Genomic DNA, 23,737 nt, shown 5'->3' on the forward strand with positions numbered 1-23,737 from the left:
AAAATGCAGTCTAACCCGTGCTTGTGTGCATTTTTTATCTCCTGAAATCATCATATTTATACTTGCAGGTAATAATCGAGATTCATGAACACAATTATCCCAGTTTCTAGAACAGAATAAGAGCTTGTTCTAAAGTGAACTGTGAAGCAGAGATAAGTCTGCTCTAAACTGTGTTATCATTGAATATTTGATATCAACAATGGGACCGATGCACATTCATTTCATCACAACAGTCAGGCTGGGCTCCATGTTACACCTTCTGCAAAATTCTTTCTGTAAGATTTGGGGTCAGATCAGCAGGGGGAGAGGAGGTAACGGCAGGGAGAACTAAATCTGTTTAAAGCGCATGTAAACCTATAGTTTGTCTTGACTGAGGTAAATGACTGTGAAAGTTAATATCTCATTTTGCTGGAGTCTCTTAAAGTCCCTCAAGGACCTCTGAAGGTCTCCGAGATCCCACTGTGGGACTCAATGGCCTAGATTTCCCTCTTTCATACGATTTATCATTACAGTGTGAAACTCCATATAACAAGTAAAACCTTGAAGCATCTTTATAATTGCAAATTTGGAGAACATACAATAGTCAAAAGAGCAAAAAATATAGATGCAAAAGAACAAAACACAATGTAAAACACTAACAGGATTACAGACTGTGATAATGTATCATGGAAATAAAAAGTACATTTTTAAAAATGAATTTCAAATTGCAATAAGTTTTGCAGTTGAAAGTATCAGGAGGCATTAATGATTTGCACAGTGTATTAAATTATGTAAATTCCTCAGATGGATAAATCTGCGTACATATTTGTTACTGAGATGCATTCAGTCCTTACCATTTTGAGACACTCAAAAATAAAAATCTATTTCAATTAGGAATAACCTAAAAATTAGTTTGAGTTACAAAACTTGGCTGTATGAATATGAAATTTCCCCCGCCAAAATTTAGAGCCACAATTAGCCATAATTTCTTATCTTACATTCAAAGTAGGTGATGACAATTATTCCTTGTAAACTATGTTGGTAAACTAATTGTAATTCTAATCTAATTATCTAACTTTAATTGTAGCCTAATGCAAAATATATGTTTTTAATCTAGGTCTATAACAACATGTCGTAGGTCTATACACATTTACACATAGGCCTACATCTTATTATCACTTCTGTAAACAAATAACTATAATATAATTCCAAAATAAGTATAGGCCTAACTAAAGTATAACACAAAATGAACGCTAACGCAGGTAAAAAAAATGTTTAAATAAGGAATAAATAGCTGTGTTGAATTTATGTACTGTAGTTTAAAGGGGAGCAACCAGTGACGTCATCACACCCGCCGGACCAATTAGATCGTTTCTTAGAAGTTGTTCCCGCGCTGAGCGGAGCTTGGGTGGGTGTGTTGTCTACTGAAGAAAATAACCGAAAATAACCAATAATAGCTGCATAGACATAGATATAGATATGTATTAATACTTTCTTAAATCACAATTTGAGCTCTAAGGCTCCGGGTGTGTGCTGATGAGGTTTCCCCGGTGCTAAGTGACTCCTCACCGGGCAACGACCTCACTTTCTGTTGTTGTTGGGCGGAGCTTTAGCTAGTAGCCTTTCCTTGTAGCAGCTAACATTCTTGCTGTGGCTACCTCCAGGAAACAATAACCGGCTGTAGACTCACATGGCTGCCTTTACTGTTTTAGTGCTGTTTGGCTAGCTTGTCTCCATGGATCCCGGCGGAAGTGACCTGGAGTCCAGCCTGCCTCAGCCCGAGACCCCGTGTCTGATCGTGGAGGACTCTCAGCCGGACAGCGTCGCTCTGGAGGACGACCCCGAGAGCAGCTACCGAGCTCTGCTCGCCCGCCGCCTGTCCAGCCTGCAGCCGCACCCCCGGAGCCCCGTCCTGGTGAGCTTCATCTAGGGCTGTTAACCAAGGAACTATACCTACATTTCATAGGGCATTTCAGTTGAGTACTCCTGTATGTAGGGCACATAACAAGACAACATCTGTATTGGCCAGCAGCGGTGAAGGGAAGTATTCAGATCCTTTATTTGAGTAGGCTACAAGTGTTGATAATACCACTTTGTAAAATACACCAGTACAAGTACAAACACTGCAGCGTAATCTGATTTAAGTTAGAGCGCAGTGTTACTAATACATAATAACGGGATCAGTCATAAGTTGAATTGTTATATCATCATATTATCGGCTTCATACTAATGTATATTATAATAGTCTATTTTAAGATGTAGATTATTTCAACTCGTTTATATGCTGTTGCGAAGTTCACCTCATAACAATGCATCGTATGTGATATTGTAATTAGGGATTTTTTAAATTTTTTAAGTGTTTAAAATTCTGTGTGAAAAGCTGTTGTCCTTCAGAGGCAACTATATTTGTCAAATATAAATAGTAGTGTGAAGTATTTATTTTGAAATGTATTGGAAACAGTATTTCTGGTGAATGCTCAATACACCAGAAAATACTGTAAGCACATGTACCTCTTAATTGTACTTATTTACATTCTACACTTGCTGGTCTGCCAGCTTGTTGACACTTTCCCTCAAGTGCATTTCTGTTCTTCTAACCCTTCCTGAACACAACCTGCCCATTTACTATTCAGGGTCACTTGGGGTCACATGGGATGAGAGGCCTAGTAGAGCCATTTAGGATAAGTGGTTAGATCATTTGCTGCTGCTCCTGTCTTCTAGGTGTATCACTGTGGTGAACAGGTTGTCAGTGTATCAGAAGGCTAACACATATAAAACTATAAAACTATATTCATCTATGATAACCTGTATGCTATTTGACTGTAGAGGGGGAGAGGTAGGAAGAAGAACACACACATTCCTTACAGAGAGGCCCCAAGATGATTGGCATTTCGGGCCGTGTTGCTGTGAGGGGAAAGCGCTGACCAGCATCCGGCAGCCATCTGAAAATCTAATAGTTTGGACCTTTTCCCATCCTGCTAGAGAGGCAGCAGAGAGTATATTAGTAAATTTGCCCTTTCCCGACAGAGGGAGATTTTTATTTTTTTCTCAACATGACAACATATTTGAATGTGCTTTGTTTGTGAAGTCCATAAAAGCAAAGAAGTATAGTGACTGAAACAAAACACGCAGACATCCCTTGCATCAATGTGAATCACTGGCATTCATTAGTTGTAAATAGGATTTAGAGAGACATAACCTCGCGGGCGGCTCTCACCCCTCTATCTCTAAATCTGAATGAACCTCTTTAGGCTCACCAATACAAAAATGGGATCCTGACTAATGACAATTTGTTATTCCCTCTTCATAATTCTTAATTAGAAATAATTAGAAATATCTCCACAAAGTTTGTAGCTCTGTGAAACTATTGACGATTTTTTTCCTGTTTCCCAGGAGTTGACTTCCTCCCCGCTGGGAAGCATACACTCTCAGACTGACAGCCAATCGGAGAGCTCCCAGAGTAACAACCAGGCTGAATGCGGTCAGTGCTTATCAAACAACAATAGATATACAGCATAAGATAAGATAAAGAAAGATACAACTTTATTCATCCTGAAGGAAATTATTTTGCCAGGTTGCTCCAACATTAAAGAAACAAAAACAATTAAAAAAGTGAAACATAAAATATATGAAAAGTTAAAAAATACAAAGTGTAAAGTAAAAGCACCTCATAGAAAGAACAGAGTCTGTGATGGTGTTAGTCATATGGCACATATATCAAAGTATAGTATGTATTGCACACGATAGTGACCATATTATCTTGCTTAATAATATTTAAAAACGATATTGAAGTTGAAAGTACCTATTGTCCATATCAATGAATAGAATACTGTTCATGATATTGAATGATGACTATGACCATAATATCACCTTCAAATGCTCGTACATATACATTGCTAATCATGTACTGTATATAAAAATAATACTAATGCTGTTTTATTTGTGTAGACGTTCTCATTGGAGCCAACCCCAGCTCAGCATTCCAGGAAGAGAGTCAAGTTCTAAACATGATCCCTCCCCCGAACAAGAAAAAGTACGTGGGGACCAGATATTTATACATATAGATGATGCTCAGACAATTGTCAGACAATGGCACAGTGTCTTGACTGACGGTTTCTACTGTTACTCTTTCAGGTGTGCTCCACAAGACACTGACATGGAGTCTGGAGCCGATTCTACCACACACTGCAATCAGTCTGAGGGTAGGAGTTCTTCTTAAATATTTAGATTGATTAACATCCACTCTTTGTATAGTGGTACCTTCAACCTCACTGCACGTGTTATGATGTGTAATTATGTTATTATCTGTGTTTCAGAGGGAACCTCTCAGTTTGGTTTTCTGGAGCTTTCTCAGAGTCAGGATCTGTGCGCTGAAGCGGTGAACATTCAGAGGGTAGGAGTAGACATCGCACCTCGGCCGGACAGTGAGAGACGCACAAAAATAGGTATGGAGACTTTTATTTCTAGACGATGTGATTTTGTTTTCTAGTGCCTCTTTGTATGTAATTGTTATTCAGGCTCATTACTCCACTCTAAATTGATACAGAGAACATGACCTTCGCATTTTGAATAATTTACATATTTAAAAATACTAAACAGCAGTCAGGCCTGGTCAGACGGTTGACAAATAAAAGGTAAAATCCTGAATAAATGAGAGAAACGTATGATCCTCGGTTTATGCTGCTCGTAAAATTCCTACGTGTAGTGTGTCTGTGGGTTAGAGCAGAAATAACATTCCTCATCCCACAGGACGCTGCATGACATTGGGCTCTTAATAGTTCATTATTTCCTAACTGATCCGAGCGTTCTCACTGACATCAAACGGTTTAAAGCGTCAGTTTGACTTAAGCCTTTTGTTTCATCTCCAGCAGAGCAGAAAATCAGCCCCAGGACTTCCCAGAGTCAGGACAACAAGGCAGTGAGGTACAGCTCCATGTGGTGTTTTGAATGGTGCATTTATTATAGTTTAAATATCCAGTCATGGTCTGGTAGGAGCAGTGTTTTACTTTTTTTTAATTTATTTTTATTTCCTCCTCCAGATCGGAGGTGAGCTCCAGCAGCTCACTGGAGTCTCCGGGCCGGTCGGGCAGACAGCTGAGTGTCCAGGCTTTGCTGCATTCCCAGGGCTTCCAGGCCTCTGCTGAGCAGGACTGTCAGATCCTGTCCTCACAGGAAGACATGTTTGATGGCGACAAGACAGGTAACTACCCAGGGATATATGGGTACTACTGACTAGGGACGGGCATGCGTAGTCTATCCCTAGATTGAGGGGTAGGAACACTTCAACGAGGATCGATCAAGTACTCGTTTATCTATTATCTATTTTTAGAACGCAGCGCATCTATCTGCAGGAATAACGATGAATGGCGATATAACCTACCCAACGCTTAATGCTTGTTCAAAGCGGTTACAGTTACCATATTCATACCTGCAAAATCGCCGTTTAGAATCAAAATATATGACCCACGTGAATAGTATAGATCCGAAGAGTTTTTGTTTTTGGGGGGGGGGGGGGGGGGGGGTAGCGGCAGCTGCCAGAGAAGTCAGCCAGCGCTTCCCAGACTGGACTGTGTGGGCGAGTTACCGTAGTGTGAGACAAGGGAATATCGTTATCTTGGCAATAAAACATCTTTGGTAGACGTCATGAGTAGGCCTATTGTCCAATCAGCGTTAAGATCGGGCACAGTAAAGCATCACTGCTGCCGCTGTGTGTTCAGACTTTAGAATTGGCTAAAAGTCTCAATCAAAGCCCTTTTGATAATAAAAAATTAGAGGCTTTGATTAAACACTGTCATTGCTTCAGAGGTTAATGTAACAGCCTACTGAAACAGAAACTATACGGAGGGACGCACGCAGCTCACTGTCCCTTTATTTCGTCGCGCTGTCAGTTTGCCGACATGGCTCTCTGTTAGACTCGAGACATAGAAAAAGATCGCGGAAGCCGTTCCCGTAGACAAAGTTAACGGGCAGGATATCCCCGACTGATTTCATCCATCAAACCACAGAGTTTTTTTTGAGCGGCGTCTCACTCGCTCACTGGGTCTCCCGGGTCCCGGTGATTTTCACCGTCACAGCGATCGACTCGCTGCTTTGCTGGGGCGAAGACTTTGTGTGAAGGTGATTTAACATCACGGTCGTAGACGAATGTTATAACTTTATGCTGCATAGTTTGCACTGCACTGTTGACCCACACAGGACTCTTAAGTGAAGCTGACAGTTTAATGAGCGCACATTGCAGAAATGAAGTGTCTGCAGTGCGCTCACAATCAGAGCCGACCGAAAGGCCCCCCCCCCCCAATTTATTTTTATTTTTATTTTTTAGTTTGTGTGTTTGATATTAACATCATATTATTATATCATACAAAAAAATGAATACAATGTTTTGATCTAGATAGCCTAGTTAATAGCCCAATAATTTAATCAGTTCATCTGGGAGGTAATCCAAGTTTAACTGATCACGTCACATTCACGTCCAGTGTGTATTGAGTTTATTTAAAAACATTTGGAAATGGGGCTCAGATGCCCATGCACTGTATAACCTATTTCAGCCTCGTCTGTGGAAAAAAAGATAGCTGGACAACAGAGTTCTTCTGCTTCATTCCTCTCACTGCATTTAAATGTATTCATTATATTACAGAGAAATATGTCCCATAAAAGAAAAAGAGCACCAAGCCCAACCCAGAGGACCCTGCATAATATTTTATTTTAAATGACCATTTTAATGGAAAATCCAAGAAGCTTCTAATTCATCCGACCCAGTGTCTCCAAATTATTTGTTCACACAAAATTCCTCAGATTTAGCCTCTTAATTTCCCTCTCAAAGTGCACCAGATTCATGCATTTCACTTTAAAAAGTTTAAAAAAAAATCTCCCGGGGGGGCATACCCCCGGACCCCCCTAGGAGGGTCAGGATCTCAGCTGGCTATTATTTTCACCCAGCTGGACATTGGAGGCAATAGTGGAGAACTCTGGTTGTGTGAATGATATTTAACAATAGCCAATCATTTGGACAGCGAAAAACACCCGACCCCCCTAGAAGGGACAGGTGTTTGTCACCTTTTTCACCTCCTATGAGTTTGCAGGTCTGATATTATATTAAGGATTTGTCATACCTGTTGATATGCAGGTCACATTTAACTTGACTTAACGTTGGACAAACGGTAGGTCTTTAACGTCGGAAAAAACGGGGGGGAAAAGCATGGGTTTAAGTTACTAGAGATGTACATAAGTCACCATTGCAATAAAGTAATATTACAATTTAAATGAACATACAGCCAAATTAACTCACCAAAGCTCACCAGAAATAGGTCTAAATCTGACCTTCGTAATGCTCAGTTTGGCCCGTGACTAATTACTCGCTAACAATTGCGATCAACCGAAGAACCTCATAATCTGTTTTGAGTAACAGCCCAGGCTATCAAGGCCAGCCAGGTACAGTCTTTTAGTCAAACATGAAAGGAAAGTTTAAATATGTGTTCCCTTTTTTGCTTGTGTCAGGTGCTGCAGTAGACAGCACAGTGTCTGAGCCGGAGCAGCAGGGTCACCCCACCCCGACGCCGGCCCACACCCTGCGTCTGCTGCATCTGTCTGGGCAGGGAACGCTGGTGCATGAGAGTCTGTCCCAGTGAGTCACAAGAGAATTCTCATATTTCAGCTATCCGATTCCACACACAAGCAAAAGCCAGAAAAAAATGACCTAATGTTCTGCTCTCTTTCTGCCTCTTTTTTTTCTAGGAGCTCTGTTGACTATGTCGCCCCCACCCCAGACAACTTCCCCCACACCCCTATAATCATCCCAAGCTCCCCCACCGAACCAGAGAATGAACAAGGTAAATGGCTTCATTTGCTGGACTGAATTTGAATTGAGAGATAGCAAGCCATCTTGTGAATAGACAATAAAATGTGTTTGCTTTGTCAGGTGCTGATGAACCGATGGATACTTCCCTGCCCCCAGACGACAGGGCAGGGGAACAAGATGAGCCAATGGAAATGGAGGCCGCCTCTAAGCCACATCCGTCCGCCTCTACTCCCGTATCCCAGAATTCCTCTGGTTTTCAGTTGAAGCGAACTCTTTCACTTCCCTCCCAGCCAGAGTTTTCTCATGTATGTGCTTTTTTCACCTGAATCAAATATCCTATTAGTCTTATTAATTGTTGTTGGGCCTCAACACACTGTGTTTGGTTTATTTACCTGTTGATGAATTTTTAATCAATCAATTAATTGTTAAGGAAAATTTCAGAAAAAAGAAAATCACAGTTTCCCAGAACCCCAGCTGACGTCTTCAGATGTCTTGTATTTTCCGAACAACATTCAAACACTAAATATATCCAGTTAACAATGACTTACAACAGAAAAACAGCAAGGCCCCACAGTGGCCAGGCTGGAACTACACTGTTTATTTGGCAGTTTGAATTGTTAAAATAGTTTTTGATTTACTGTCTGTAACTGATTGAGGATCGACTTCAGCTTTGATTGGTTTATTTTGGACTTGCCTTATTGTTTATGTTATGAATCATCAAATCGATCAACTATTTGCTACTACAAATTGTCAACTAATTTAATAATTGATTTCATTTATGGAGGAAAAGTTACAGCTTCTCTAAACATGAACGTCTCACTTTTGTCTGATTTATATTGATGCATACTTCCAATATCTCTGAGCTTTTGGAGAAATCAAGTTTCCTATAGATGTCACTGTGTATTCAGGAAAACTGTGAGAGAGTATTTACCACTGTTTTCTCATATTTTCTAAAGGCAAGAAATCAGATAATTGTCAATTAATATAATAATTATTTATGAAAAAAATCCTTAGTTTATTATATTTCATGTCTTTTTTTCCTTTTGTTTTTCTACAGGACGTTTTTGTCCCAACTCAGAGCCAGGAGGCACCACAACAGTCCAATAAGAAGCCCGCAGCAGCAGCAGCAATGTCTCGTGACACACAGTCTCAACGTCTAGAGTCGGCTCCCTTCACTTTGCCTTTACAGCTCTCTGTGAACACGCAGAGCAGCAGCCCTGCTCAGTGTGAGGAGGACAGTCAGGCCACGCAGATAGAGGAGCTGGGAGAGACGGCCGGCGTAGACACCAGCGACTCTGTCATCGCATGCCAACAGAAGAGCAAGAGCAACGGCCTCACGTCAGAGTCACAAACCGCCACCACTTCTAAAGCTTCCACTGCTCTCACTTCTCTTGGCTCACCAAAGCAGCGTGGCGACGGTGCCAAGACCGAACCGCCCAAGTCTAATCCGTCGCAAAAGTCCGACCTGCACAAAAAGACGCCGACTTCTTTGAATGTACAACAAAATGTGAATGTAAAAGACTGTCCTAAGAGTGAGGCCAAAGAGGCAAGCCTTGCTGACGTGGCGTCCTGCTCTCAGCCAAAGTTTGATTCCTCTGATCTGACTGTTAGCAGCTGTGTGCAAGAGACTCCCACTGACACTACGCCGTGCAGCTTGCCCTCTCAGTCTATGATCTCTCAGACGTCTGTTGTGGACGTGGTGAAGGCTTCTGTTGACTCCAGAGGAGGAAGTGCAAAGAGTCAGTCCACTGTATCATTGTCCCAGAAGAGTGGAACGGCTTGTCACAGTCAAACAGTCAAAGGTGTGAGTGAGCGCGAGAAGGTTGAAGCAGAAGTGGAGATGTTGGAGGAAGAGGAGGAGAGCACAGTGGGTGAAGAGGCCTCAGCAATGGGCCTGGCTCTCTCTCAGAGTCAGCTGCTGTCTCAGGAGCCCATGGAGGAGAGTCAAGACAGTGTCATTATCGTTACAGAAAGCGAAAGAGACTCTCAGATTCTTCGCAAGGACTCGACACCCCAGTCAAAGTCCAATAACAGTTCCCAGTCAATCAGAGCCAAAGTGTCTGTCTCTACTAACGGCCACGGGTCCCAGCAGGCCCAGACCAAGAAGGCACATGTTGCTCCTGATAGGCTCTCCCAGACTGAGCGCACGGGGCCCGAACCAGAAGGGCTCAAAGACAAGAGTGGCCTGAGTGACAGCTCGGGAGGTAAGCTAGAGATTTACTCTCATCTCACAGTTACAAAGAGTGATATTCAATACTTACTTCAAAGAAATGTTTACCAACCAGGGGGGTTGGGAAATAAATCTAGATATGACGACAGTTTGCTTTACATTATGGCTCTAGCAAGAAAGGTTAGGAACCACTGGTCTAGAGTATTCATTTTAGTGCCTGACAGCTTTAACAAAAATCCAACAATGGTGCCGATTACGGAGCACCACCACATCTATGTAATGCCACAATTTCAGCTCTTGAAGACAGAAATCCACCAAGTGAAATGCTTTTTAAAAAGTAGTGTTTTCCTAGCCTGGAAATCCTGACCCTGATATCTTGAACGATAGAGGGTCTGGCGACGATCAATAGTAATTTCCAAATCTAGGGGCGGCTCCTACTCGTGCATTTCAAATGCCACTGCACGCAGTTGGATAGCACTACAACCAATCAGAGCGATGCACAAGTGACGTAAGCCCCGTTCGTTTAGCGAACAGCTGTTAAACTGTTCAATTAAACGTTTGCCGTTGTCAGTCGGCAAAACAGAACATTCCACTTACTTGCTAGTGAAAGCTATGAGTCCCGTCTTCCAATTCGTTAAGGGTCGAGGCCAAAGCAGTCTCAAACTCACACAACATATCCGCAGCCATCTTTGATGTTTACTATCACAGCTTCGACGTCGCATGCACGTCACTGTCGTCATCCGGTTACGTCCTCCCCAGAGCACCATATAAAGGGCTCTGGCGCGCCCATATTAGATAGAACCAATTGAAACGTTATACCAGATTTCTGGTAGTCTTGATAAGCTTCAACGGAGCGTCTCCAGACCAACACGCGCAGCAAATTTAATTTGCCAGCGCCTAGTGGCAGGTCTGGGAATGCCAGGCTAGTGTTTTCCATGAAGACACGCAACAGTTTTCTAGAAGATGAAGGCAGCACGAAGACTGACAGACTGCAGCGCCTCATGATTCCCTTAAGTAAGAAAAACCCCTGATCTGATTCCCCTTATGCTGTTGTTCTACTCCAGAAATCTCCTTCCACTTCACACTCCCTAAAGAGGGCGAGCTGATTGGTCCTGTTGTCGGTGCCACGCCCCCTCTGATCGACCAGCTGAAGCAGACGCTAAGACACAGACACAGCACTCCCATTGGTGAGCTGCTCTTTTCCAAAGACAATCTGGAGCTGAAGATGAACTTGTTTTACTAATTGTCAAGTAGCATGACACCATCTGATGGTAAGCCTCTTCACCGCTCTTTCTCTTTCTCCAGAGATCACTTCCTTTTCTGAGAAGTCGGATGCGGTGGGGGAGGTGTCTGCAGACGTAGCCATGGCAACCAGCGACATCATGTCGGGGGAAAGTGGGGAGGACACGACGGAGAAGAGAGAGGGGAAACTGAGCTTGAGGATGAAGCTGGTGTCTCCTGTGGAAGAGGGCAGCTCAGAGCGCTTCAGCCTGCAGAGTAAGAGCTGTTTGCATGCTGTCCCTCCATTGATCTTCAGTGCCCAGTCGTGGGTGTATGTCTTTTTGGGAGGGAGAATTTAGTATCCATGGAGATGCTCATTGCACTCATCCCCCCCTTCAGTAATATATTTCTTTCCCCCAGAGCCAGCACTCTCAGGAGAGGATGAATCTGTGGTCAAGGTTACCGCCGCTAACAAGGCTGTAACTAGGTAACTATGCACTTTTGCTTATTCACATTGAATTGAATTCCTTTTAAGTGTTTTACTGCCTCCCCATTCATGCTCTTGAAAATGAACAGGAGCAGATGAAATACCGCATAGGCCGTTCTTTATCCTGTACAGTGGTTCTCCACGCACATCTACTCACGCATGTCTTAAATATGATTTTGACAGATCTAAAAAAAAAAATGGATAATGAAGTTAAGTCTCTCTTTTAAATGTATTTTTGGGGAAAATTCTTTATTGATCATTGCATTCAAAATGGTCTTATGAATGTATTATATGCTCAAGGACCCCCTACAAAGTCTGGTATCTTGAAAGGTTATATGCGAAAACATACATTTCAATGTAGCCATTGACTAAAATAGTAGCTTAACTTAACTAACTTAACTATTTAAAAGTCTTAAACTTAGGATAAAACAATTCTTAACTCAATGTGTTACTTAGGTGCTGGTGATTTTGATTTAATTTCAAATCAAATCACTTTATTCGTCCCGAGGGGCAATTTAAAGGGGCCGCATGACAGTAGCTAAAAAAAGACACAATCAACAAACATAAGCAGCGCACACACTGCATGATCAACAAACATACGCATCACACTCACACACATTACACAATCAAGCAACACACACATTTGCAACAACAATATTCAACACATAAGTAATCATTTCTAAAGTGCTTTGTGAAGTGCTTCAATTATAAATTGCATTGCAACATGTAATTTGGAAGTTGTAATATCATATTGCTTAAAAAAACAACTGAATACCTCATTTCCACTTCTGATTTTTCATCTCTCAATAGCCCATCAGTGTTCAGTCGTGTGAGGCAGGTACACAGACAGCAGGACGCAGCGGGGGACAGCCATGCTGAAGGCAACACACCTGTCAGGTAAGCACACTCGTTACAGTACAATGAGTGCATCTACTGCTATGATGAGGATGTCAAATGTAATGTAATCTCACTGAGCCAGAGGTGATCATTTTACTGTGACAATGAACCTTTAGATCACATGTCGCCAGGTGCAAAGCAGACTTTGTTTCCAGACTCATTTTAGGCAAATGTTGTTCCTAGTTGTGTGTGTGTGTGTGTGTGTGTGTGTGTGTGTGTGTGTGTGTGTGTGTGTGTGTGTGTGTGTGTGTGTGTGTGTGTGTGTGTGTGTGTGTGTGTGTGTGTGTGTGTGTGTGTGTGTGTGTGTGTGTGTGTGTGTGTGTGTGTGTGTGTGTGTGTGTGTGTGTGTGTGTGTGTGTGTGTGTGTGTGTACACCCCTGGTCCTGTGAGACTGAATGCAATGTATACCAGACATGGAAGTACCATGGGACAGTGTTGTCCCAGTTTTGTAACCTTTGCGGTCTAGATGTGTAACGCCAGTAGGAAGGATTGGAAAGTATTTGACTTTGGTCACTTCACCATATAATCCTCTCCAACAATCTAAAGTTTGCTACAAATTCCTTAAAATATTAAAAAGGGGGTTTCAAGTAGAACTATGTAGTAGATTATACTTTCTTCACCACCGTTTGACCTGCCGGAGCTTCTTGTGTCTGTCTGACCTGAGGAGATATGAATAGCTTTGCCCTTTTGCAATGTATTTTAGTAGACAGAATTAGGTCTGCTTTGGCTACCACTCTGTGTGTGTGTGTGTGGGTGTGAGAGAGAGAGACCTACCTACCTACTTTTGGTATCTGGAGGTGAGATGAATGTTATTTTTGGCACCAAGTGCATATTCTCTTGGGACACAAGGAGCGGTATGCTGTGGTTCTGTCCTTCGGCTTTGACAGAATGAAACTCTTTAACAACATTTTGTGTACACTTGAAGTCTTGTTTTATCCACTTGTTTCTTCCTTTAAATAGTGAGACATCAATCACCTATGTATATTTGGTCTCAGCAACAACTCTACATCATTAGATGTAACTGAACTTTCTTCAGTCTAAAAGGCCAGGTACTGCTTGGAAAAAATTGTATATCGCTGTTCCAGACAAGCACTCCTGAAAGGCATTCATACTGTTGCATTTATTTGTATGCAAGATAAATGACAGAAACAGTTGAGTAGGGAAAAAAACACTTTGAGAGAGAAGTTCACCTCTGTACACCTGACAGATATTGTTGGAAGTAGCCAGAAATGAGATATTTTACTTTGTGTTCAACTGACTGACTGACGGACTGACTGAGGGGCTTTCGGTTGAAAAGTAATGACACATGGCTCCTGGTATTGAATACAAGTTATGGATAGATTCCAACATTGACACTATATATTTTTGTCGGCTGCCAGGTTATCCCATAACATCACAATTGTACCTTTTTTAACATGTTTGCAGAGCGGAGCTGTTCGCCTCCCCACTGAGGAGCTCTCAGGCATCCTCACTGGGATGCAGCAGCCTCCCTAACAGCCAATCAGAGCCTCCACAACCAGAAGCTTTGGCAGCACTACAGCAGGACACTCCTAAGGATCCTCCAGGCTCTGCCAAGCAGTCTGGGGTTAGGAGAGGAGCGTCTCAAGCCCCAGAGCAGCCCACCCCAAACAGGACAGATGCCAGAGAGAGGGTGACTCAGCAGACCTTAGACAGCGGTGTCACCTCCAGTCCATCCAATAAGGTGAGTCAGTCAGTCATCACACATACTGTATCTGCTACTCCCCACAGCAGAAAGGGTTAAGAATGCCAATGTTGAGGGTCTGTTTGCATTTGGCTAATTTATGTTCATACTGAACTGGATTATTGTTATATTTTTTTTGACCACTTCCCTCTTTATCGCTAAAGTAAAAACAAATGTTACTGTCCTGTATTTGAATTCAGTTATTCATTGAGTGTTGATACATTTCTATTTTACACTGTGGGTTTATAATCTGCCATCACAAATCGCCTTTATGTGGATGTTATTTTTATATCTTATACAATCATATGAAAAAGTTTGGGAACCCCTCTCAGCCGGCATTATAATTGACTCTGCTTTCACACAAAAAAGATAAAAGTGGTATGTCTTTAATTTACCAGGAACAGCTAAGTACTGGGATGTTTTCCAAACAAAGATTTTTTGAAAAGCAGTATTTAGTTTTATGAAATTAAATAAAATGTGAAAAACTGGCTGTGCAAAAATATGGGAACCCTTATGGTGTTGCTGATTTTAATGCATGTAACAGCATGTAAAACTGAGGAGTTTAAACACAAAATTGGTTGGATTATGTTGTTAAGCCTTGAACCTCATAGAAATGTCTGTTTAATCATGAGAAAATGTATATTAGGTGCCTAAATGCAAGTTCCACTTCTCTTTGACTCTCTGCAGAAGTGAGACAGAATGCGATCATCAAAACAGCTCCCAAAAGATCTTAAAAACAAAGATTATTCATTGTCATGCTTTAGGGGAAGGCTACAAGAAGCTTTCCCAAAGGTTTCAATTGTCAATTTCTACTGCAAGGAACGTTGTCAGGGAATGGAAGGACACAGGCACAGTTGCAGTTAAACCCAGGTCTAGCAGACCAAGAAAAGTACAAGAGCGGCATGTGCGGCGGATTGTGAGAATGGTTGCACACAACCCAAAGATCACCTCCAAAGACCTGCAAGAACATCTGGATGCAGATTGTGTATCTGTACATGGTTCAACAATTCAGTGCAATTTGCACCAAAACACCTGTATGGCCGGGTGATGAGAAGGAAGCCCTTTCTGCGCCCACGCCACAGATACAGTTGCATGGAGTATGCAAAAGCTCATTTAGACAAGCCAGCTTCATAGTGGAAGAAAATGCTTTGGACTGATGAGACAAAAATTAAGTTATTTGGTCTTTCTAAAAAGCAGATGTTTTGGTGCAAATTGCGCTGAATTGTTGAACGATGTACAGATACACAATCTGCAGCCAGATGTTCTTGCAGGTCTTTGGAGGTGATCTGTGGGTTGTGTGCAACCATTCTCACAATCCTCCACCTATGCCGCTCCTGTTTTTTTCTTGGTCTGCCATGCAAGGGTTTAACTGCCACTATGCCTGTGTCCTTCCATTTCCTGACAACGTTCCCTACAGTCGAAATTGACAATTGAAACCTTTGGGAAAGCTTCTTGTAGCCTTCCCCTAAACCATGACAATGAACAATCTTTGTTTTTCAGATCTTTTGGGAGCTGTTTTGATGATCCCATTCTGTCTCACTTCAGCAGAGAGTCAAAGAGAAGTGCAACTTGCATTTAGGCACCTAAAATACATTTTCTCATGATTAAACAGACATTTCTATGAGGTTCAAGGCTTAACAACATAATCCAACCAACTTTGTGTTTAAAGTCATCAGTTTTACATGCTGTTACAGGCATTAAAATCAACAAAACCACAAGGGTTCCTATATTTTTGCATAGCCAGTTTTTCACATTTTATTTTATTTCATACAACCAAATACGGCTTTTCAAAAAATCTTTGTTTGGAAAACATCCCAGTAATTAGCTGTTCCTGGTAAATTAAAGACATACCACTTTTATCTTTTTTTTGTGAAAGCAGAGTCAATTATAATGCCGGCTGAGAGGGGTTCCCAAACTTTTTCATATGACTGTATGTCCTAATTCTCTTTTTAGTTTTTTATAGTTTTCAGCTCTTCTTAATTGTATTTCCAACAGCAATAAACTTTAAAGGCCTTAAAATTCTCAGAGTTTTAAAAAATTAAAAGTGCATGCCTCTCAAAACAAACGGCTAAACAGTTGTTTTCATTGGCTAATGCAAGGGCATAGATTTCTTGGTTGACAAATGAGACCTTGGTAAGTACTAGCATGGAGGGGTGAGGACACTTCATGGTGGTGCTGATCACTCTGTCCTGTGTGTCTCAGCTCCGTCAGAGGACAGTGTCCCAGCAGACCAGCTTCGATGCTCCGGGGCCGCGCTCCCCAGCTGGCAGGGTACGCAGATTCAGGGGAATATGGAGAAGGAAAATTAAGCCTTATGTCTGTGAAAAATGTCCAGTTGACACATTTTGCATTTTTCCTTTTTTTTTTAAGGGTGAACCTGCGTCTCCGTCATTTAGAAGAACCTCGGGCCCCTCGCACCGCAGGCACGTACGCACCGTCCAAGAAGTGCGTACCACCGTCACCCGGATCATCACAGACGTGTACTATGAGGACGGCAAAGAGGTGGAACGCAAAGTCTCCGAGGTTAACGATAGGTTTTATTTTTGACTGAGAGAGTTATGGAATTGATTAAACTTTCAACAGCTGTTGTGTGATCCTTTTGTATTATTTCTTTGAGGGTCAGCTTGTTTTAAATGAAGAAGAAAAGTATTTTACCTTCTACATGCATGTAGTCGAATCTAGGCCAATCAGACAGTTTTTGTTTGATCCACTTAGGTTTTGAAATATTCGTCTCTTGAATATATTTGTCTACTTAAATGTGATATGGTCTTTACCATTTTACATACCATTGTATTAGCTCCCTTTAGCTAAAACTAATGCAATACGATAACACAGAAATTTGAGAAAAATCATAGAGATGTTTGGTTTATGTTGGAACAATACAATTTTACAGCTACATTCTCCTCAATTACCACAAAGGCAAACCTTCAAATTAGTGTGTTAATAACGTGGTATTTATTGTCAAATGGCTAGATCTAACTTTAGAATCAATATGGAAATGTACATTTTGACTCACGGGTGTCACTGCTGTTTTGCCCATGTTACCAGGAGAGTGAGGAGCCGGTGGTGGACTGCCAGGTGTTAGACAGTGACATATCCCCGTGCCGTACAGGCAGCAGCTCTATGACATCCGGTGACCTGGCTGACATCAGCTCTCTGTCGTCTAAAGCCTCCAGCCTGCAGCACAGCTCTGGAGGAACCAGCTGCAGCATGGGCCTCATCAGAGGGGACTTCATCATGCCGCCCAGCAGAGGGGCCAAATCAGCCAGGTACTGCCTCCACACCGCCGGTCAAACTCTCACTTTCTCCTACAGTCCTGTCAATAACTTCTCTCTCTGCTTTATCTATCTGCACTACTCGCATGCCGATTCCTGTGTCACTCCTTCAGCTTCTATGTCTTTTTCTAACACCCTCATTTCTCAGTGATTCACTGATCCCTCCGTGTCTTACGTTCAAGTTGCTCACAGGCATCAATCTGCGGTCACTAAGCAACCCCTCGTTAAAGGTAGACTCAACGATTCTGGAGAACGCTTTTGCCAGAAATGAGTGAACATCTCCTCATGAGTCGCTAGCTGGCCGTACTGTGTGTGCGCAGGATATTTTTATAATGTTTTTGTGTTATACAAAGCCTAGGCCCTGTAAACTGGAATGTAAATAAAGGGGGCCCACCGTAGCTATCAGGATGCCCGTTTACAAAACCTAAGCTGTGTATTAACACAGATTTTTCAGCACACACACAGTACGGACAGGTAGCAAATAAATATATTTTGACAACAAGCTTTCTCCAGAATCGCTGACTCCACCTACCACCTTTTAAATGGGGTGCTTTTGATATTGAGAGTATCCCCAGATCAGTGCCTGTGCAACGCAACCTGACCGGCTCTGTTGGTCCCCTCTGTGTGTGTGCAGTCCCAGGAGGGGAGGCGGGCATCAACAGAGGGGTCACAGGGGTCATAGGGCGGGGTCAGTGCTGGCTATGGATAGAAGCTACGGCAGCGTGGGGTCCCCGGCCTTCGTCCCCCTTTCCCCCAGAGGAAGGGCTAGAAGGGGCCGGCCCCCGTCCCGCTCCTCCCTGTCCAGGTGAGTCCTCATTGAGACTCGCCCTGCGTTCAAAGAAAGCAGCGATAACAGGCAAACAGATTGAAGACACACTACCTACATGATCTCTGATAACACTTTAACTTTTCTTCTTTTCACTAACACACTTATAACAATTTTTTTCACTCAGGGCTGCATATGATATTTTCTTTTAAGGTGTTTAAAGGTGCAATGCAGTTGTGCTGCTGTGGTAGAACATTTCAGTTTTACATAGAGCTCATAGCACCATTTTATTTGATCTCTGTTTTTTAAAAATCTCACATTTGAGAAGATGTAGTCACAAAGTGGACACAGTTTTTTCAGTTGGAGTTTACTTTTTCGCAGAGAGTTGGAGTTGCAATCATTAGGGACAAATGTAACCAGTCCGTAGTAATGACAATTTATAAAATCTCAATCAATAATGAAGTAAAGTCAGGAAATTATGACCCATTCGGGTTATGATATATTATCTGGGTTCCAATCAGTATCACTGATATGTTTATCTATGAGACGAAAAAGAAAAGAGAAAGTGACCGGGCAGAAGTAATTAGGAACTCCTATTCAAAAATCAACATCCACTGTTGCCAGAACCAACTCTCTGTCTCTCTCTCTGTTAAAGGGGAGGTGGTGTTGGCTCATTCCAGAGGCTGGGCGCTCACGGCCAGCCGCTGTCCTCCTCAGAGGATGAGCAGCACTACAGTAACATGCTGCCTCCACGCCTGCCTGTCAGCCCCTCAGACACAGAGCTGCCCAGCCACTCTGACTCCCTGCGGTCCTCCATGGAAGAGGCCAGTTCAGGTGGCAGCAGCTTCGTGGGCCTGCGTGTGGTGGCCAAGTGGTCGTCCAACGGATACTTCTACTCAGGCCGCATCATCAGAGACATCGGGGAGTCGCGGTTCAGGCTGCGTTTTGACGACGGCTACGAGTGTGAGGTGGCCGGGAAGGACATCCTGCTGTGTGATCCCATTCCGCTGGACACGGAGGTCACTGCTCTGCTGGAGGATGAGTACTTCAGCATAGGTGAGGGACAATGTAGGATGGGCTACATTGTCTGGGCTCAATGATAAACAAAGATAGTGTTAGCCTGATGCTTGTGATAACTAATATTCTGCTCTAATTTATTTCAATAGGACAAGATTTGTTTTGTTAGTACAAACAAAAAATAAATATATTGTTTGAAGCTGAACACTGAAAACCAAGGTACTCTTGTAGAAGAAAAAGTGAAAATGCCTTTATCGAAATGCCTTATTCATAGCACAAAAAAAAAAACGTTCCAATGCTTTTCTGTACTCAGGCCTTTTTTAGGATGACTATCCAGAAGGGAAATAGAAAGAACAAATACAGAAAGTGACATCATACTCAAAACCATAGTAAATAAAAATGCATGCAATAAAGTTACTAAATATGAAAGAGAAAACAGTCCAAAGTACAATTTTCTTTTTGAAAAAAATATATTTAAAAAATATCTATGAAAATGAAAGAGTAGAAAAATATCTTGTGGATTCTCCAACCTAGAGTTCTGATAATATTCTCTGTCTTGTGCGTGTGTCCCTGTGCAGGTGTTGTGAAGGGCCATAAGACGGAGGGGCAGCAGCTCTTCTACAGTGTGGAGAAGGACGGCCAGACGCAGTGGTACAACAGGACAGCCATCATCCTGTCTCTGGAGCAGGGCAACAAGCTGAGGGTGCAGCACAGCCTGGGGCCGTACGAGCCCTCCACTCCCATGACCAAGGCCTCAGACATCAGCCTCGGTAAGACTGCCACAGATATACACAGAGGATGTTTAGTGGATAATCACGAAAAATTATACTTCTGGATTATTATGATTAATTTAAATTAATAATTTAAGTTAAAGGAGAAGTAAGTGATATGGTCCTTTTAGCTAACTTCCATTCAGTGACTGCAGTTAGCAGTCCCCTCACTCGTCCCTACATCACCACCACATGAACGTGCAGTTGTCATCGTCAGAAAGTGCCGCGATGGAGAGCAGTGAGTCATTGTTCAAACACAGGCACAGAGACCCGCCTCTTTATAGCGGCTCTATCTCCTGATTGGATAAAAACGAGTGGGATACTTGAAATTTGTATCTGGCAATTACTGCAAAGCTGAATGACTGGGAGACCTGTGATATGGACTGCTGCGCGTACTGTTTAAGTGATCGCTGTATGAATATAGAGTGATTTAACACGTATATTCACAAACAATATCACTTCCTTCTCCTTTAATATTCTCCCTAGATAACCTGGTGGAGGGCAAGAGGAAGCGCAGAGAGGCTCCCAGTGGTCCCAACACTCCCAACCGCAGCTCGTCCGGCAGCCCCCGAACTCCCGGCCCGTCTGGCAAGAGGAAGATGATGTCATCAGAGGACGACCGCTCGCCGGCAAAGAGAGGACGAAGGGGCCGCGGCGCAAGAGCCGGTATGGAGAACCACTCGCCAAAACCATGACCATACCTCTAAACAGGAGAATGGGGGAGGGGGGAGTGGTGCTTATAATTCAGGATATTATTGTTTGCTATGATAATTTCCCATGTTTTTTAAAATAAGGTTATTTTTTTTAAAACCTGTTTTTACTGCCATAAATTGATGTTTTGATTTTGTTATACATCAAGCTAGTTTTAGATTTTAAACATAATTTATTAATTTCTAGTGAATGGAATTTTAAGGTTTTTAATTAGTCATCAGTGTCTGTCAGTATGCAATAGCACTTTTAAATGGTTTTAGAACATGCTGTTATAACCTGTTTACATTGTACGTCATGCTACTTGGAGCATGTGATGATTTTAAATCTTGTTTTCTGTCCTTATTTATTCACAAGCATAATACAACTGACCTGAAGAAATGATCATTGTAAACTGTCAGTTGTTCTTTTGTGTGATATCAGTAGTCAGTAATGGTGTGTTTTTTGTACTGAACACAACTAAAAGACTTTTTAACCGCCCTATGGTGTCCATCCTCTGCCTCTGAGGGCTGGCTGCTGCTGAGGCTGACTGGGTAATTAATGACATGCACCAGTTTTACTATGGTGTTGGTCCACCGGTGGAGGGAAGATAAAATCTGGGTTTCTGTAAAGTCACAGGTGTTTTTGCATTGAGAATCCTTTTAATACATCCATGTGATGCTTAAAATGTGGTTTAGCCAACTTACAGAAAACACATCTTCTCAATTACCTCTAGTTCTATGTAGCCATGCAGATCGTGTTGGTAATATTTGTCCTGGATCAAACGAAGAACACACAGACAGCAGCTTTATTAAGAACCATTTCAGAAATTTCAGCAATGATGTCTTTACATAAGGAGGTAAAACAATCTGCAGGGCCACATATCACTAGAGATAAGATTGAAGATACAGTTTTGTCATTTGGTTGAACAGCTCTTTTAAAGCTCCCAAATTACATTTTATCCGATGCCTGTGCTTACTGTCTTTTCTTTAACACGTGTGTGTATTTCTGTCTCCAGCTCAGCGTGTTGGTGTGTATAACACATCTGGCAGTGGCACAGATCTCCCCGGTCAGTCATGTGATGTGGCAGAGACTCATGGCCCGCTGCCCCAGAATGCATCACTCTTCATGGGCTTTGCCTTCATGCTAACGGCCTCTTCTGAGATCGACCGGCTGACCAACAGGCACAGCAGCGACGACGAGGAGGGTGAGGCAGGCGTTGACAACATAATGATTACTATGCACACCAACTGCAGCATGCTGAATCACTCTCTTTAATGGTTTTCAATAATTGTTTTGGTTCTCAGATTACGTGCAGACAGGTCCTTATAACAAAACATACACAGAGTCCCAGCTGCAGGCCGGTGGAGGCTTTATCCTGCCGGACTTCAATGAAGAACAGGTTTGTTTTCTGTAAACACTATAATTATCTTAATTACTGACACTAGTATTTTATAATGCAGGTTCATTTCAACTTTTCTACATGTTCTGAAACTTCAATTTGCAACAACGATTTGCTCTGCTGCCAATCTGCAGTGCTTCTCTCAAATAAACAGTTATCAGATATTGTTAAAGTTTTTCCAAGAATACGTTATATTTAGCGCTTGTCTGAGCACTCCAAGTCAAGCTTCAGTATATCAATAATGCACGTTTATGCTTGGCATTCTTATCCATGTGTTCTTCTGTGCTTGGTTCCCTCCTCAGTGTAAGGCGGCGTACCAGAGCCTTCTCATTGCAGACCAGCACTGTCGTACCAGGAAGTACTTGCTGTGTTTGGCCAGCGGTGTGCCGTGTGTGTCGCACATCTGGGTGCGAGACTGTTGCAAAGACAACAAGCTGCTCAACTACAGGAACTACCTGCTGCCTGCTGGAGTAGGGCCAGATGAGGCCATAGTAGAGTGGTAGGATGAAGCTTCATGTCATCATCATCTCGATCAAAATCTTTGCTGTCTGTCACAAAGTAAAAATTATTATTGAACGACTGCTTTTGTGAAGCAGAACCCTGGCCGTAGATTGCATTTTTGATGCTGCAAAGAGTATGAAATTGTGTAATAAAAAAAATATGCTACCTGTCTGTACTGTGTGCACTGAAAAGGAATGTTGCTTGCTATGGATGGTGCCCTTTGTCTAAGCTATGTATGAATACAAGATTTTTTTTCAGACTTACACAGTATGGACAGGTAGCAGACCGTGAGGACATAATCACTGATTCTGACAAGCTCTCTCCAGAATTGCTGACTACTTTAAGGCTGTTTTGTTTTGATTTTAGCTGTATATGATCAGTTAAGACAACAGGACTTTTTTTAAACATCAGTTTTTTAATTTCATTTTAGGCATCCACGATGCAGCCCCTTCAAGGCTCTGCGGGTCCTTCTGGTATTTGAGCAGCCAGTGGAGCTTTGGGCACAGCTGATCACCATGGGTGGAGGATCCTCAGTCCGACAGTACCAGGCAGACAAGGACAGCTCAGGTACAGATCCGCACTACATGATGTCCAAATAATGTGCATTAATATCAATGTGTTTCACGCTGAAAATGTGTTTTTGACTGCTATTTTTTTCCCGTCTACAGACGTTCCTGCTGGCAAGTACGATGTTGTGGTGACAGACCATGCCTGTCCACCATTGGTAGAGAAAAATGTGACATCACAGGAAGTCCCGCTGGTGTCTCCCGAGTGGCTCATCCAGAGTGTCATCCGTGGGGAGTGCCTGGGTTTTCATAGCAAGCCTCAGTATCGCCACGACTACTCCTCCTCCTCCTCCTCATAATCTGACTCCTCATAATCTGATTCCACATGTGCAAAAATGCCTTTCGACCATGTTAAATGTTCAGCTCTAGTTCAGTTGCATGCCTCTGCTGTATATAACCTGTCTGTTTTTATGGGAAAATAAATTGTGACCCTCGTTTCATTTTAATCAGTTTCAAATGTATTTTTCTCAAGTAATTTATACACACAAGGTTTAAATAT

General features: G+C 42.4%; 1 protein-coding gene across 3 annotated transcripts; it reads left to right on the forward strand.

The window, feature by feature from the left end:
- The first annotated feature begins 1,386 nt into the window (after positions 1–1,386).
- Positions 1,387–23,684, forward strand: tp53bp1 (tumor protein p53 binding protein, 1). Of its 3 annotated transcripts, none has more exons than XM_080051117.1 (27): positions 1,387–1,894; positions 3,373–3,460; positions 3,928–4,012; positions 4,114–4,181; positions 4,296–4,424; positions 4,848–4,902; positions 5,019–5,179; positions 7,477–7,603; positions 7,714–7,808; positions 7,898–8,082; positions 8,835–9,981; positions 11,012–11,134; positions 11,253–11,444; positions 11,589–11,655; positions 12,466–12,552; positions 13,978–14,254; positions 16,457–16,525; positions 16,625–16,777; positions 17,303–17,523; positions 18,951–19,351; positions 19,891–20,082; positions 20,569–20,748; positions 21,788–21,976; positions 22,077–22,171; positions 22,474–22,670; positions 23,103–23,239; positions 23,341–23,684. In XM_080051117.1, exons 1-27 carry the CDS (start codon positions 1,715–1,717, stop codon positions 23,535–23,537), a joined length of 5,097 nt encoding a protein of 1,698 aa, XP_079907243.1. In that variant the 5' UTR covers positions 1,387–1,714; the 3' UTR covers positions 23,538–23,684. The 3 variants fall into 3 exon arrangements, with proteins under 3 accessions (XP_079907243.1, XP_079907244.1, XP_079907245.1); XM_080051118.1 differs by having other exon boundaries at positions 4,851–4,902; XM_080051119.1 differs by lacking the exon at positions 16,457–16,525.
- The last annotated feature ends 53 nt before the right edge of the window (positions 23,685–23,737 follow it).

This window comes from Ammodytes marinus (genome assembly GCF_949987685.1).
Source record: "Ammodytes marinus genome assembly, chromosome: 1".
Lineage (NCBI taxonomy): Eukaryota > Metazoa > Chordata > Actinopteri > Uranoscopiformes > Ammodytidae > Ammodytes > Ammodytes marinus.

Coding starts and splice junctions, on each gene's coding strand:
- tp53bp1 (XM_080051117.1), top strand. CDS start 1,715: ATGGATCCCGGCGGAAGTGACCTGGAGTCCAGCCTGCCTCAGCCCGAG. Junction 7,604..7,713: donor GTGCATGAGAGTCTGTCCCA/GTGAGTCACAAG, acceptor TTTTTTTTCTAG/GAGCTCTGTTGACTATGTCG. Junction 20,749..21,787: donor GGGCCGCGGCGCAAGAGCCG/GTATGGAGAACC, acceptor TTCTGTCTCCAG/CTCAGCGTGTTGGTGTGTAT.